This window comes from Ochlerotatus camptorhynchus, unplaced genomic scaffold (assembly GCF_037179485.1).
Source record: "Ochlerotatus camptorhynchus isolate MF236.1 unplaced genomic scaffold, CSIRO-AGI_Acam_v1.1 ptg000336l, whole genome shotgun sequence".
In the NCBI taxonomy this organism is placed as follows: domain Eukaryota; kingdom Metazoa; phylum Arthropoda; class Insecta; order Diptera; family Culicidae; genus Ochlerotatus; species Ochlerotatus camptorhynchus.
The window spans coordinates 1,069,078-1,086,798 of NW_027040824.1; the positions used below are offsets into that span (position 1 = coordinate 1,069,078).

General features: G+C 37.3%; 1 protein-coding gene across 1 annotated transcript in view; it reads left to right on the forward strand.

Moving 5' to 3' along the window:
• jdp (DnaJ domain-containing protein) overlaps nt 1-17,721 on the forward strand; it is a 163,059-nt gene that overhangs the window by 66,223 nt on the left and 79,115 nt on the right. Inside the window, exon 2 of the mRNA XM_065231027.1 lies at nt 17,214-17,315. Within this exon, the coding sequence (XP_065087099.1) occupies nt 17,214-17,315 (102 nt within the window). The remainder of the gene's footprint in view (nt 1-17,213; nt 17,316-17,721) is intronic.

The following is a 17,721-nucleotide window of genomic DNA, read 5'->3' on the forward strand; positions in this document are numbered from 1 at the left end:
TGTGCTCTGTTGGATGCAACGATCTGCAGAAGTTATTTAGAGAAAACTTCACCATCAACATTTCAAACGCATTCATTCACTTTTTTCTCTGGAGAATTGCAATAAATTTCCTGATCAATTACTTAATCACAATATGTGATAAGTTTTATCACATTCACGGCCGTTGAATTCGACTAAAATTTTCTCTAAATTCTCTCGACTTGATTTTTACGCTTCTGTAGCGAGCATTTTTTAAGGATCTCAACTAATGTCCTAGATGCAGTTCCACAGTTATTAATTGAGAGCTTTTTATGCCAGCCAAGCAATGAATTTTTATAGTATATGGCAAGCACAAACTATGCCCAGGGATGTTGAAAAGGCACTCATAGACAGAGCAAAATTTGTTTCAACTAAATTGAATTTAACAGCCGTGTGAAATCGTGCAAAGGTTATTTTAAAAACTATGTTATCAGAGGCGAACCAGCCTTTAGGCTGAAAATCTTTTAAATAAAGGAAAAAAGCTATTAACTGAACATGTTTTTTTACCTTGATTTGTTAAGCTATCGACGCCAAGAAGGCAGCTCCCACACCTGGACCCTACCTATAAATAGACCCATCAACTCATGGACCGGGGACCAACGGCTTACTTCCCTTGTCTCAGAAAATCCCGACGGCACCGACTGGGATTGAACCCAGGCCTTTTGGGGTGAGAGGAAATCACGCTTAACACTACACCACCGGCGCCGCTTACTGAACATGTTAGCCTATATAAATTATGTTGACACATTTTCCCATGGTTAATTTTTTACGGCGTTGCGCTATCAACCTTGGCTTCACATTTAGCGACAAATTCCAGCACTATTCATCGTTATTTACGTTCCCTCTGGGGCACTACTATAATGCCTTTCATAGAGGGTTCATTTCAGCGTTCAAAAAGTTGGTATTTGTCCAACTTTTAGTATTGGCTTTATAGTCACTTGTCACTAACTTCGTGATCGTGTGATTAGCGGCGTCACCCGTCGTTCAGGCGTTTTTTGTATATTGGCGTAGCTAATGGGGGTGCCAAGGGGGCCAGTCCCTTCTAAATTATCTAGGCCCTTGCAGGAATAGTGGGTGTTTTCTATACACATGCATTCTGTCAAGCAGCTGCGTTGTTACTTTTTTATTTTCATTGATTTTTATCATTGTCTAATTTTCTTAATGTTCTTGACTTGAAGAAACAATGTCGACAATTTACATTTTATCAACATTTAATCGATAGCATAATAAAACGTCTTCAGATTCTACAAATTGACCAAGAGTTCGGGATTTTTCTTTAACCTCAGGGTATTTCCGTAAAACTTCAAGGACTTCTAAGAAGTTCACGGAAAATCGTAAAAATTAACGAAACTGAGTTCAAATTCTGGGAACTCAAGGAGCTTTGGAAAAGTTCAGAAAACTGTGTAGAAGTGGGAACGCTATTTAAGTTTTGGAATCTTCGTAGAATTTAAAAATTAATCAATTTCAGAGATCTTCATTATTATTCGGGGATCTTTATATAATTTCAGGACACTTTTTTTAAGCCTCATAAGCCTGCAATAGTTCAACAGTTATATACAAGTTACTGAAATTTCATACCTGGAACATCGCAGAAAATCAGCGAGAAAGGTAACACTGCAAAAAACTTAGTAGAAGTTTTGCGAATTTCGAAGCATTTTGAGCAGCTCTTCAAACTTTACATAAGTGCAGGGAATTCTTAGGAGATTTAAAAATAGTTCTGCAAACTTCTAAGATTTTCAGGGATCCTTGCTTCAGCTTAGGCAGCTTCGTTGCAGTTTGTCAGAGATCTTTCTTCAAAAAATCTCAATGAACTTCTTGGAAGGTTTGGGAGCTTCATAAAATGTCATTGAACTTTGAATATGCTCAAGAGTATTTGTAGATGATGCGGGCCTTTCCAGAAGTTCAAAGATGTTCATAGATCTTCGTAGAGTTAAAATAAATCGGAAAAAATATGGAATTTGGAATAAATTCAGAGAACTTCGTAAAATGAAGTTTGGTACATGGATGTGCTAGAAACTCAGAGTAGTGCAAAACATACATGTGCTGCTGTTACATACGGGAGCGTGTCTTTTATCTTTGGCAGGAGATAGAGACAAAGAAAAGCAAAATTTCATACCTGGGTGAGAGTAGTGCACTATGTGTTGACGGGAGTAACATTTTTCAGTCAGGGGAGACGTGGTTTGGACATTTTTTTTATAATTACTTTATTTGTACAGGCTTAATTGAATAAACTTAACAGAGCCGAGTTATCCTTTCCGTTATACATTAATTCTGTCTTATATTTAAAGCTATGTCAGTCCCAGAGCACCTAAATGTACTTCAATTTTTCTAAGTGTGAAGACACGACCGTAGATTTGACGTAGGATTATGTGCTCGGTATCAATAATCGGCGACTGTATTAGGGAAACCACTTTTTCCCATCAGGCAATCGGTGATAATTTTTATCACCATTGCAACAGTTGGACATTTGTGTAATTTTCAATAGTGTTCATTTTAGCAGATTTGTAGAAAAATTTCCAATCGATTGGCTTGCTAAATCCATCCGCTATTGACAGAGTTATAAGTGTTAAAAACCTGACCACTTTTTGTAACGTGATCGATTTTGGTTTTTTTTTAATTGCACCCTCAATATGTTGCCGAAAGGCGTAATCCTACGTCAAAAGAATGCCTGTAGGTACGTATCGTATCTAGCTGCACTGCAGCGCTACATATATATGTAGAAAAAGGTCACTCTCAATAAAAGCAAAAGAGAGAGATAAAGAGACTTTATACCATTGGAGCGGCTGCTTTCCATCACAATAATAATGAAACTGATTGTTTCAAAATGTTTTTTTTTTACGTTTCTTTCGAAATAAATGTGCTGTCTAGTAGTGGTCTCCTAACACCATGTGTTTTGCTTGCAGAAATTTGAGTAGCACCCAATCCCTGGTTTTGTGGATGTTTAGGGAACGTTACATATGCTACAGGATATTCTTTCAGACATCCTTACAGTAGGAAATATTCAAATAATCTCCATGTATGCGAAGATATTAGTATAGTTCCTTGGATATTTTTTCAAGACTTCAAGTTAATCAAGTTCTGAAGATCTCCAACTGGAATTACAAACGACGTCTCTCATTTTTTTTCGAAGGCTGCACGTTGGCCAGAAAGCATTCCAGCTAAGCGATTGTTAGGTTTTCCGTTTAACATTAGAAACTAGAAATTCGAAATTCACTTGGTGTCTTTAAAATCTGAAGAAAATTAAATTATAATCTGAGTTTTAATGATTTTTCTATTACAGCAGTTCCATTTTTTTATGTTTTATAATCTCTATTTTAAAGGAATTCTTATCTCGAAGAAGTTACCAATATTTACAAAAAAAGGTCGAATGTTTGCCAGGCATTTTTATTTTCTGGTGTTTTAAAGATACTTGAATGTTGGAATGATGTGATTATTCATGTACTAATTACAGCCTAGAAAGGATTTGCAATTGTATCTTAGTCTTAGAATTATGATTATTTTAGGAATTGTTCATTGACATTTGTTTGTTTATTGTGAACAATTTCCTAAGTCTTAAATGTATTTTTTTCTGTGTTCCGTTTGTCATATTTCAAAGTCAGAAACTGTAAAAATTAAAAATTCTAAGTCCTAGAATTTAATTTTGGTACCTGTTTCTGAGATCTATTTGAGACCAAAAAAAAAAATAGTTTCCAAATTCATGGAATTGAGATCTTTGAAATCCTTCGATGGACTACGGATCGGTCGGATTTAAACAAATAGACCTCGGAAGAGCAAATTGCACCATCGTGCGATTGGCAAACCACCAGCCTCGTATACACACTGAAAATGTATTTTCGTTATTTCTCTGAAAACCGTTTCGTAAAAATGAATATCGTACATACAACACATCTTTCATAAATGGTACGAAACATTCGTTTTTGCTGTCATCTGGCGCAATGTCAATATTACGCCTTATTCGTATAATATACAAATACATCTTCGTACAATCAAATCAACAACTTCGCTTATTATCTCCTAAAGTGCTGATTGTGTGTTAGAGATGGGATATTTTTTTGAGAAATATTGTCGGTTTGACCAATACATGCAAGCTACCACAATAAATCAAATTACTCGTCGCGGTGGTTTTATGTTAGAGAAAAAAAAATACATGCAAGCAGCAGAAAAAGCAAGAGAAATTGAAGTACCGCTCCATGAGTGCTTCTTATTTGTCTTTAGCTTTACCATTTCTCAGAGTACAGATAGAGCGATGGGTAAAGCACAGATCTAACGATCGCAAGGTACAAGAGACGAGTCCGATCTGAAGCCTATTTTTATTTTTTGTCATATTTATTCCTTCCAATGATGAAGTTATTTTTACCCAGCCTCACTAACACACTCCACATTTTTCGGTTTCCACAACCAAAACTTGTGGACCGCTGGTTGGGTGTAGCGATAGCGAGTGTGGCAGTTCTAACGAAACTAGCTTCATACAATGTACAAATCCATTTCGTTGCAGAAAACAACGAATAAATTCGTAGAACAAACGAGCGATTTCGTTGTATAAACGAAATTTTATTTTCAGTGCAACAAAAGGAGCGTGCCATACCAAAGGTGTCCTGAAAGCAACCCATCGCCATCTTTGAAGCACATAAAAGGATCAAACCGCTATCCTCGAAATTAATGAAATTATCAACTGCCGCCAAACATCATCGATTGCTCTGGGATCTACAATATGGTCAACCATCATCGAATTTTGAATTTGCTAGAGTCTAGCAGCTAGACCACTACCAACGTTCATCAAGGATTGTACGACAACCAGAGCGTTGTTCTGCTATCATACAGAACAAGTATATGTCTACCGAAGCCTTCAGTGTATGCCACTAACACCCACATTTTGACCTACTGTGAATTTTGTGAAATCGTCGGACAGTAAACGGCAACGGAGAGGTGAATCAGCTCTCGAAGAACTCGATCTTGTGCACCTTCTTTGGGTTTTGGTGGTGATTCATCCCACGACGAGTAATATCGACTACGAATTAGGCGCTGCTTTTCCAAAAGACCAGACGACAGAAAACGACATCGAGATAGCTTCCAGGCTCGGTAGGATAGGCTGAGTCTTCCGGTAGTGAAAATGCCACCACCTCAAGGGTAAAACGAAGGAATAAGTCGAGCCGCTAAAGATCACTAATAAAAACTATTCGATTGCTTGGGATCAATCTGGTTTCCTGAGATAATATCTGAGAGGCATTATTTGTCAGTTTGGTATCTTAAGAATTGTACCTGATCAACCAGATGTCTTCAAAATAGCACCTGAACAACCTGAAGACTTGAAAAAATATCCTGAGTACTTTATGGAGATCTCTGATTACCTGAAGGGGTAACGAAATTGTTTCTGAGTCTCTTGGATGAGACAATATCTTAGGGATGAGAATTGGATTGTTGATTATTTATGGAGATAGCTGATCACCTGATGCAGGTCTTTGTAAAAATTGGTGGATATATGAGAGACGTGATTTAAATTCTTGGACAGTTGAAGATCTTCAGAATAATACTTGATCAACCTGAAAACTTGAACAAATATCATGAGAAGTTTTTGGAGATCTCTGGTCACCTGAAGGTCTTTGGAATATTTTTTGAGTCACCTGGTATCATGAGAAAATATCTGGGAGATTTGATTTGAATTGTTGGACAGTTTGAGATCTTCATGAAGATAATATGATATAATAGTACCTGATCAACCTGAAGTATTTAAAAAGAATCCAGTGGACTTTATGGACATTTTAAAACACATGAAGTTCTTTGGAATAATTTCTGACCTGCCTGGTATCATATGAGAGAATATCAGAGAGATGTGATTTGAATTGTTGAATAGTTGGATATTTTCAGATTGATACCTGAGGTTATTATGGGGATTTCTGACCACATGATGGTCTACGAAATAATTTATAAGCAACCTGATATCATGAGAGAACATTTAATAAACGTGATTTAAATTGTTGGATAGTTGAAGATCTCTAGAATAATTCCTGATCAACTAGAAATCCAAAAAAAAAAAAAATCAAGAGGACTTCATTTTGATCTAAGAACACCTGAAGATCGTTGGAATAATCTCTGAGCAGCTGGAATTATATGAGAGAATATCTGTTTGAAGTAAAAGACGCAAGCGCTTTCATGCAATTCTGTGAAGATCCATTCATTAACACGAAGTTCTATGATGTTCCCCGATCTTTTCAGAAACACTCTTTATGAAATTACCTGAACTTCAACCCCCAACTTTTTCTATGCAGTTCAATGGTTTTTTAATGGAGCTCTTCGTATTTTTATGAAGTTTTTCAAAATTTTACAAAATATGATGTTCAAAAAAAAATCTCAAATTTTTATTAAATCAAATTACTATGAAGTTCTCTGGACATTTACGAGAAACATCTATAAATACATCCGAAGAAATAAGAAACAGAGTTCCATTTGTGTTTCAAACCCACTCAGAAATAAAACACAATATTCAAGCAATTGCAAATATGGTGCAAAATAGTACTCGGAAAATGAAACTGCAAATCAGCAGGGGTACGTTTCTGTTTTAGTTTGAAATTGAAACAGTCCATATTAAATACAACAGCATTGCGAACGGCCTTGCGATATCAAAATAAACAAAGTGGTCCCAAACTTTTTTCTTCCGCAGAAATCTGTATTTGTATCACCGCTGCCTTTGGTTGAAAACGGTGTCAATTGCCTTTACAACGTCAATTATCAGATCGGGAGTGAATTCATGTTCGAGTTCAAGTACGTTCGACTTAACTGTGTTACTTACACTACCGGCCAGAAGTTTTTGGCCAAGCCATGCAAAAAGTTTGAAAATATTGCGTATTCTTCCAACGAAGCAGACCATGATGTCACGATATGCATCATCCTGGAGCAGTTCAACGAATTCTAAGAGTCCCTATATTTGGTATTAATTAATTACGCAAATGTTTTACATAACGGACCCTTGTCTGAACTTATACGGGAAGTTGCTGGCATGATGCAAGGGTTTTTTGCCTTGGTTTGTTTTCCATCGATCTTGTTTTCCGTACTAAGTAGCAATACTACCGACGCCAGGGAGGCACACACCTGGACCCTACCTATCGACCCATCAACTCATAAGACCGGGGATCAACGGCTTACTTTCCTTCTGAAGGAAGGCGTGATCAGAGATTTTATGCCTAAAAAAATCCCGGCGGCTCCTGCTGGGATTGAACCCAGGCCCTTTGGGGTGAGAGGCAATCACGCTTATCACTACACCACCGGCACCGCTATGATGCAACGATGTATGCTATCATCAATACTGATCTTCGTCGAAGTTGATGAAATCATATCATTGGCCATGAAACGTGAGGTACTTTGGTAGACTTTCAACGAGAACGATGAGACTGATGATGTTGCTCTTATGTGCTCAAATACCTTGCGGAACGATCAACATCGGCAGGCCTCGCATATATGTCAACAAAACCAAATCGTTGGATGTAAGGGTAATCAGTGAAGAAAGACAAAAGTTGACTATACAGGTACCTCGATTAATCACACATTTTCGTATCAGAAATAGCATTATATTATGTAGTTGAAGGTGTTAATTTCAAATAAAAGGCTAAAGTGGTAAGTTTTATACGATAGATGAGGAGATGAAAGTATAGAGTTGATAGTTCCGTTAGAGTACGGCAGTGTGAAAATTGCACATAGAGAGTAGAAAGCGGAGCAAGGACAACTTTAGGAAGGTACAAATCGGTTTGATCATATCTCTTTACCAAACTCCCCCGTTGGAAAGGGATGGTGAGGGGTATTCCCCCTCGCCACCACTGGCATTGTATTATGGATCATTCCATCTCAAGTGACCGAGCAAATGCACCGACCCTCTCTGATTTGAACCAAAATTGGTGGGTCTACTAAAAAAAAACACCTATCTTCATATTCACATATCTCTGAAATCAATAAAGATACAAACTACATTGGGTATCTTTTTTGAAGCATTTTAAACGAAAAATCTCATTTACGATCAATATTTTTCTACATTTTTGCCAACACTTTAGATGCAAATATCAAGACCAACAATGGCCTTAACTCCATTTTGTAAACAAACCTTGTAAGGCCATTTTCTCTCGAACCGAAGTCCGCAAAGGCAAACCAACATAATGAACAGGTAGGGGAAATTCTTCTTTACCCGATTGTGGTTTAGGTTTGCGAATGATGGTTTCGGTTCGTGAGAAAATGGCCTTACAAGGTTTGTTTACAAAATGGAGTTAAGGTCATTTAAATTGTTGGCCTTGATATCTCAAAATGCACCCCCATTTTTTTATTTCAATTGCAACAAAGTGTTCAGTAGACTCTTTTACATAAGAATCACTTTACGAAAAAAAAATGCAGTTCGCTTCGTTTAGGATATATTGGATTTCAACAAAAAGAAGTTTTTTAAATGATTCATTAATCCAAAACGCTTCGACACAGAATGTTGGCATCAGTGATGCAAAATATCATGACACTCACGCGACACTCGTCTCAACGCAAGACAGAACGTTTTGTCACGCAGTGAGAGGTTGAGCCATGGCAAACAACTATCACCAGTAACGGTCGTTGCTCACAGACAAAACGTAACACTCGCTGCTGATGATGAAAAACACAACGACAACAGCGAAGACTTCTGAAGTACGATGGTTAGGAAAAGCGAAACGACAGAAGAAAATGAAAACAATGCCTATGCATTTCAAGTTCGACTGGGCAGGCTCTAAAGTGTGAGTTATAAACATAGCTCACACACCAACACACTCACAAGAGCAGCTGAGTGCCGTGTTTGTCGCGCATGACAAGATCGGTGATAGATCATCGCTGAAGACGACGTTCACCAGTTGATTTTTATTTCTTCCGTCAACTGGAGAGAGCTTCGACAAGCACATTGATTGGAATGTACAAGCGTTGCTACCATCAGCTGTTTGACGATCGTGATTGTGATTCTAGTTAACATATTCTTGAAGGTTGTTCAAGATCTATCTTTAAGTATAACCAAATGCTTAGATAAGATTAGTGAGTTAGCTAAGATCACAGCGAAATTTTAATTTATTAGCAGAGCCATGGATTTGTTTTGTCCCAGCAGAAAAAAATGCAGTTTATCAAAAACCTGCAAAAAGGGGGGGCAATCCCCATAGCCGGGAGCTTCGGCCGATAGGCGGAACATTTTGACATCCATTGACATCTTCAAGAAGCAGAATTGCAAACGCTGTGATTAATGTATTAGAAATCCATAGGGATCGAGACAATCGTGAGAACATAGGATTGTGAAATTCACCTTTACCTTGCATGGCCAAGAGTTTGTCATCCAGAAGATCCGGAATATTTCCTGAAATGGCCACTTCATGAAACAGATTTTAAAACACTTTTTTTAATTCATAAAACTCACGGTAAACATGTGGATTTGATATTGTGAACTGGTTCTAAAGATTGGATGGTCACGAACTGGATTTTGCAAGATCTGGATGTTGAGGTGCTCACTTCACGGAGCAGAACATAAAATGCTATAAAAATACCTTCAATTCCAACACTTTAAAGCAGGGTTACTTCCACTCACTTCGCTATAAAAAATGTTTTTTTGGAATTATGGAATCATTGGATGCTATTATAAAAGTTTGTACTTTTCAAAAGCCAGAAGAGGTTGGAAGGTATGTATTTTACATATAAAACCTGTCAATTTCGCTTTCAGTGCGTCACAATCAGTGAATTTATGACTCGTGAGCGTTCACTCAGAGTGAGCGCTCACGAATCGTAAAATCGCTGATTGTGACGCACTGAAAGCAATAATGACAGGTTTTATGTGTCAAACACCTAGTTTACAATGTTATCTTGTGACTTACAACTACTAACTATCATTATAATATCTAATGATTTCATAATTCCGAAATACATTTTTTTATAGCAAGTGAGTGGAAGCAAGCCTGCTTTAAAGAAAGCTTCAGCCTACACTCAATTTTGATTTCACGCGATTTTTTTTTTTTCGAGTTGGCTGTCATGCAGAAAAGTTACCGAATTTTTAAATGACTCAATATATATCATTGTATTTTTTCTTTTTGATTTTTTGAAACACGTTGCATTAAATTCTGTTTAGATTTGAGATAACACGATCAAAAAAGAGGCGACAAATAATCGTGAAAAAACAGAATTGAGTGTACACAGATTGGCTGTTGCCTGATAGATTATGACAATTCATTTAGAAAAATGTAGAAAGACAACTTTTCACGATACCATAGAATATTACTGGATTCAAAATACTGATAGAACGCAATGATGTGTTTATTGCAGTGTTAAAAAAAGCAATGTAAACCAAAAAAATCATTATTTATTCACAGCAGGATTACGCGCACCATTAGTTTGTAGTTTGACTCCGGGCAAATGAAGATCCGAAATAGATGAAACATTTCATTCATAGCACTACTAGTTATGTTGCGTTACTGCACTCCAAAACTACAGAATTGCCCTCCATTGAAAAAATCTGCCTTTATCCTTGTCATGCTCTGGAAAATAAAGTTCTCTAATAGGAAAAATTAATTGAAAGCATAACTTTGCATTGCATCATTTGCCCGGTTGAAACACAAGGTTCAGGCTCCGATTCAATCACGCCCGGAAGCTTACTCTAACCCAAATTGAGTTTGTTGTCCTTCATGAGGATCAGCAGCTCGATTGTGCCATACATTTTATCAATTCCGAGCTGAAATCAATTTGATCGAGCTACAAAAGGATTCCAATTGTTGCAGCACCTCTCACTTGTCCCTCGAGAAATGTTTTTCCACGTCGCATCGGTACCGACCGCAGAACTAATCCCAACGATGCAAATGTGCTTTCATTCCAACTCCCATCCGAGTTTTCAATGGCAAAACTCAATGAAAAAATGTGCAATTGCAAGCAAATGAAAGCTCTGTGCTCTTTATGTGCTGCGGTGAAGTGATGGATGACGGAATATGATGAAATGGGAACGACATACAAATCGAGTGTTTTCAGTACGATAACAGCCTCCTGGATGCGGTCCGTTTCAACGAGGTATCTGGCAGTGGGTGTTTCTTCTGGAAATAACTGACGGGATAGGAAATAACAATAACAGCCAGTTGATGTGCCTGGATATGTAGGATTGTGTGCCTGGTTGAGTGATGTGTTTATGACCACTATGTCCGATTCTATTCCATTGAATGCGTTGAGTCGCCAAGAGGATGAAGTTTGATTTTGGTATTTGGTTATTATTCAAGCAGAGTACCAGCTGTTGTGATTTAGACAAAATACGTGGATAGATGTATATAGAGTGCAAAAGTCTGATTGAAAATTAAATCCTTCTTTGGTGAACAGCCTAGGATTACCTAACATTACGATTCAGGCCTTCCAGGCCAGCCATGTTTGAGGTAATGGCACTTAGCATATCCCAAGTAACATTCAACGTTTTATGAAGTACTACAAGGCTTCTATAAAACAACATTCATAAAACTCTGGTCAAGATAGCTTTGCCTTTATTACATCCACCAAAACCTAATTAAGACTAGTATCTGTCTAGTTGGCCCACCCTCAAGAAGATTCTAAAGAGTGCATTATCGAGACAATTCAAGAATGACTTGCTGCCGAAAGGTAAGGGTAGGTGTTCCAGTAATAGTGGTGTACCTATAGTTACGGTATATTTCAAACTTAAAATTACGGAAAATCATTAATTTTCCTGAGGATTTTCACTTCTTTGCACCTATAGTTGCGGTAGTGTTCTTATAATAGTGGAACCCATAAGAAACCAACGCATTCCACTATTATAGGAAACAAAGTTAGCAACTATCACAAGTACTGGAACAGTGTTCCTATTAATGGATGATGAGTTTTCTAAAATTGTATCCAATTTCATTACAATGTAATATGTTTCTATCAAAATAGAGGTTTAAGCTATAGATTAACGTATGACAATTGTGTGTACATCGTATATTTATTTTTTAATTAATAAATTGACTTAGTACCTCCACTACTGGCTCACCCACCCTATATGACGAATGCATTGATAACCATTTGAAATGTATGTATGTATGTATGTAAGGTAGCCACCATCCCTTCGAAGATCTTGTCTTATATGCAGCTCCACTTAATAGCAAGATCAATTTGAGCTACCGATCTGAATTCACAGTATCGCTGTATGAAGGGCCAAAAACGGTGGGGTGGACCAGAGGCACTTACGCGAAATCCACGGGAATTTAAGAATCTCTTTCCAACGATACGATCCAACAAATCGAATAACGCAATTCGCAATACTTATTAAACTTCCTACAGGATGGTTTGTTAAGAAGGGCGCGTCAATCTCCATGAAACTGTTGGAGTCACACCATCACAATCGAATCGGTAGGATAAAGAAAATGATAGTATTTATTCCCTCCTAGACTCCGGTTGTCATACCACTCCAATCGTCCAGTTCCAGGTCAAATGATACCCTGATGCTCCCTCCCAACCCAGTATTTATTTATATATATAGTAAACATATGTAATGGAGAAATGAAATATATCAGAACATTAAAATACGTAATAATGAAAATACATTTATATGGATAAAAAAAAAACTGGTATTCCGCAATGAAAATAATAATTATTTTACATACAATATGATGCAGCTCTATGTCTCCTCAGCTCCCAATAAGGAAGATGTAACCCTGAAATTTCCAGGTTATATTATGTAAATAAATATTTTTAGCTAGAATGATACTTGATATGTTTATCATTGATAACCATTTGAAATCCTTATTATTTAAAAGTACAATAAAAGCCATTTAGCACCAATACTGGTGCCATTTGCCTTTGAAGCTTGCTAAGCGCACTAAAAATAAAGCATCAGTCAAGATAAAAAGAAATACATAAATATCGTCCGTTCTTGCCAAATTCATTGTTGTTCAAAAATGAATGTGTCAAAAATCCTCATAAATTTCCTCATCATTAAAGTTAAAGATTTACTAAAATTATAGAAAGTCATATTGTGGTCTATTTTTAGGTGACAGATTAAATCTTATGTGAAATGTGCTTCGGAAAATTTTATGATTTTCGTTATATCTATTACAGCTTATTGATGAATTGATGAGAATAACGTTATTTTAAAGGAAAAGTAAAAAAGCAAATGGAATAATAACAATATGGCGATAGCATAAATATTAATTTTCCACGAGACATTTGTAAAAAAGCTGTTTTGCTTTCATGAAATCGCAAAACATTTTAAGGCGGCATTTATGAAGATAATTTGCAGACTGAATTGTTTTTATCTGAAGCCATTTTGCTTGATCCTATTCCATTTAGTTTTATGGTGACAAAGTGGCCTGCAAAAAGTTAAACGTCAAAATTTATTTATCTTCGACAGTTTTGTTTGTTGTGCGATCATTGCAACGATGTTCTACCATAGAGGTAACTCTAAGACTAGAAGGTCCCGCAGAAACGTGCTCAACTTTTTGGCACAGCTCTGGTACTCTCTTCGGTCCCAAGCTAATCGATTCACCCCTCGAAACATAGGAAAAACCAATAACCCCTCATTTTATCTGTCAAACTTTCATAGCGAATCAAAACAAACATTGCGTAGTACTAGAATTTCGACTAGAATAGGGTACGTTAATCGTTTGCTTGGGACCAATAGGCTACTAAAGTGGTGAGCCAATTTAAAATCGTTAGTTTCGTATTGATTGTTGGTTCTACTCCAGCGTTGGATCAACAAGTTGCGCGACATCCTTGATAAGGGCAATTCTTTTTTTGGAAGCAGTTACTCAGGAAGTGAGTCTACGTAACTTGGAACAGGTGGAAGCTCAATCGTTTCCGAAAAGTTTTCCTGTCAGCAGTTTTCCGCAGTCCCAGTTTGGCACTGATTCTACTCGGATCATCATTGCACCGTTATTACTGGAGAAGGCTGCCATTTACGATACGCTGTGTATTCCCATCAATGTTAAGCGTCTAATTTGACGGCTTCCAGTGCTTCGTAAACCGCATTCACTTCACTCCTCTCAGTCGGCTGCTCTGTTGTTGTTGACCGATTTTGCCCTCCCAGAATGTTCTGGAATTGGATTCCTTTTCTCTTCCGTCGACAGCATTGCTAGAATTATTACTCGATTATCCTTTGGCATTTCCTTGTGACTCTACGTTTGAATACCCCACCCGATTATGTTTTTCTCTGTCTCTAGGCGGATCCATCTTTTTAGTTTTATTTGTAAACAATCGGAGGTTTTGTGATACACTTCATTGACACCAAAACGCATCAATATACGCTTTTTGATCCCGTTTGAAACCGGATGGTTTCATAAATGCTTTTATAATGATAAAAAAAACCTTTATGGAGAATTGTTTTCGTGACATCAATAAAACAAATATAAATTGATTTACTGAACAGTTTTATAAAGGGATAGAGTGCGGCATTAAATTCGTTTTTAAAACCAGACTCTTCATGATTTTCTCGTCAGACTTTAAATGGTTTTTAAAACAGCATAAAGCTGAACTACTAATCATGATTTTTTTTTTTTGCACTGTTAAATGCTGTAATTAAACTAAAAATATTGCTTATTGCCGTTATAAAACCACAATAATTCAGAGTGAAACCCAAACGGCAGTTAAATTGTTACTTGGGAGCTCTCTCATATTGGCGTTCCTGACTCAATGTCGGGGCGGATAATTTGCTTGTGGACGAAAATCTTGTTTTTAATGGAAAGGATGGACTTTCTGTTGATAAGTGGATATAGCGACCTAATCAAGATGTTGCACTTGGTGGATAATTTGTCCACATGGGAACGGAACAGCAACTTGCTATCAAGGGTGAGACCAAGGTAGATGACTTCATTAGAACATTCAATGGAAGTATTACCAAGGCTAACTTTTAAGTTACCCGGAGGGACAAGCCGAGGGGAATTGGAATGCGGAATAGTATGGTCTGTGTTAGCCGGACAGAACATCCAGACCTGATTGGAGTTTTCTCGTCAAAGCACTCGACCCTTATAGATGATGACCGTGTCATAAGCAAACATTGACAAAATACCACCATGCGGAAGGGAAGTAACATCTGACGTGAAGATGTTGAAGAGGATAGGACCAAGGAGGCTTCAGAATCAGAAAGTGAATTGTTTAAGAAGACCTGGAATGATCTGCCCGACAAGTAGTTTTTGATGACCTTGACAAGGAAGATCGGGAGGTTTTATCGATGCAGCTTGAACACTAGGCCATCATGCCAGACATTGTCGAACGCCTTCTCGACGTCAAACAATGCCATGGCAGATGTTTTGGAAACGGACTTGTTTCGCTTGATGATGTTAGTAGCCCGTGCGAGTTCGTAGATGGTAGAGTGGCCTTTCCTAAACCCGAACTGCTGTTTGAGAAAGATTTTAAAATCATTTGAAAATACCAGCAGACGGCTTAGAATCAACTTTTCGAATAGCTTCGAGATGGAGGACAAGAGGCTGATGGGGCAATAGCTTTTGGCACTGGAAGGGTTTTTGCCAGGTTTGTGGATTGGAATGGCTTTGGCTTACTTCCAGCATGCAGGGAAGTAGCCATGCACCAACACTTATTGAAGACCGCTGCAAGGTGCTCGAAAAAGCCAACACTCAAGTTTTTCAATTCAAGTTTGACCCCTCCATCGACACCAGCGGCCTTCATGTTCTTGGTTGATTTAATCGCTGGAAATATAAGCGGATGCTGTTTTATAACTTTTCAGGTTCAAGCAGAACGATGCACTACCAAATGGTACTCGATTATGACGCTGGGTTAGGAAAATCTTTCTTTTTTTTTCATGAAAACAGTAAAACAATTATTACTTATAATTTGTGAATTTTTTGAAAGTTTTTTTTTAATGAAAAATAAAAAAAAGTTTTTCTTAAAGCAGATTCGTAGAGTAATTTCCTATCGATTGGTGTATTTGTATTTTAATTTTATTTATTAATCACAAAGTTATTATCGTTCAAAACTTAACACCTATTCGTAGTGATCGCAGTTTTAATTTTTTTTATTTGCCCTCTGTACTGTGCTACGCAAAAAAAAAGAAAAATAATAATATTATGCTATTTTATCCAGGGTTTGATTTTTAAAGGTAGAAATATGGGCAGGAACCAACAATTATTAATGAAATAAATATTTTAAACAGGTTCTTGCTGACAATTTCAAAATGTCCTGATTTTGAACCTTCATCAGATGGTATCTCTAACAAACCTTCAATTACAAAACCATTGTTGATCATTTAGGGATCACATGAAGACACTCGTCTGATCTGAATGTTTTATGATTTTTCGTAGGAATCTTATTATCCAACAATTGATGGATAAATTAAGATTTTTTTACGTTGTAATTGCAATTCTATAAATCCCAAAATATCATCCTAATCGAACTTATGAATCCCAACAATCGAATTTCATGTAACGTTGTGGTTGTGCGGTTTATGTTTTTTGTCTTTCCTTTCCTATTGGAACTTAAGGCGAAAGTGACCTAGTGAGTAAATACCTAAAATTTCCAAAAGTGGTTTTCTCTGAGACATCACTTCAGACTGGAAAACGTTCTCATCGTTTTGTGCGAAATAATAACAAGAACGCATCGACACGAGAGGTTTTTGCAATCTGAAGTGAAATCTCAGAGAAAACCATTATTCACTCACTAAGTCACTTTCACCTTAATCGACATGAATCTGAGACAATATGCGGAACTGATTTGCAGCCCCACAACGCATTGCTGTGTGACATAGAATCGGTGTACTAGTGTTATGTTATGAAAAATTGCATCTGGCTTCGAACCGTATTAATATTATACAAAAGTATATGCACAGACAACCAGACAAAACACAATTAATATTTCTCATTGTAAAACGTCATCGCTAAAACACTACCACCTGTTCTGTTGAGTACATTGTGATGGGTACGCGCAGCGGATGGCGGTATTGTGTAAACGTCAAACGCAAGGGAATTGACTATGCGTGCCACAGTTTGTTATACTGTCAACTAAGAAACATTTAAATTGACCATTAAATGCATGTGCGATGCACAACTTGTGAGAGTTATGTCTGTTTGTCTGTGGTATATGCGTCCATGTAAATTTATTTATGGCCAACATTTTCATGACAGCATATGGGTTTCTTTGACTTCAAAACACACACAAACGATAAAATGCCCCTCAATTACTGTTCACCATCGAATAATAAATGTTACCTCTAATTTTCGTCTTCAACTGTTCTGCTTATTTCTCAGGTTGAGCAAATTCAGGCCGAGTACAAGGTGCTTGCTCTGCAGTACCACCCAGACAAGAATGCTGGAGACAAAGATGCCGAAGCCATGTTCCAGAAGTTAAAGGTATGTACGTATGACCAAGGTAACTAGATACATTGCACCAACTATCCATGATGTGAAAGGAGATCGTGTGCATGTTTCATTTGCGCACAGCCAATTTACTGGAATTGAGCGGATATTATCGAAATTTCCCTCGAGGCAACACGTCCAAAGTTGTGCTCGTTCTTCCGGCAAAACGTTAAAACGAGACAGTTTATGACAACTGCTTTGCTGCTTGCTTCGTCGAGTGTCGTCATACACTTTCTCATATATATTGCGCAAACGCTGAAGATAATGATTTCGCTAAGAGCTACTTAGAATAGAAGAGTCGTTTAGATTGCTCTGAAATGTTCCTCCGGTCAAATTATATAGCGAGTATCAAAATCACTATCTACCAAACCAATCTTCTCATCTAATTCCGTCCCAATCA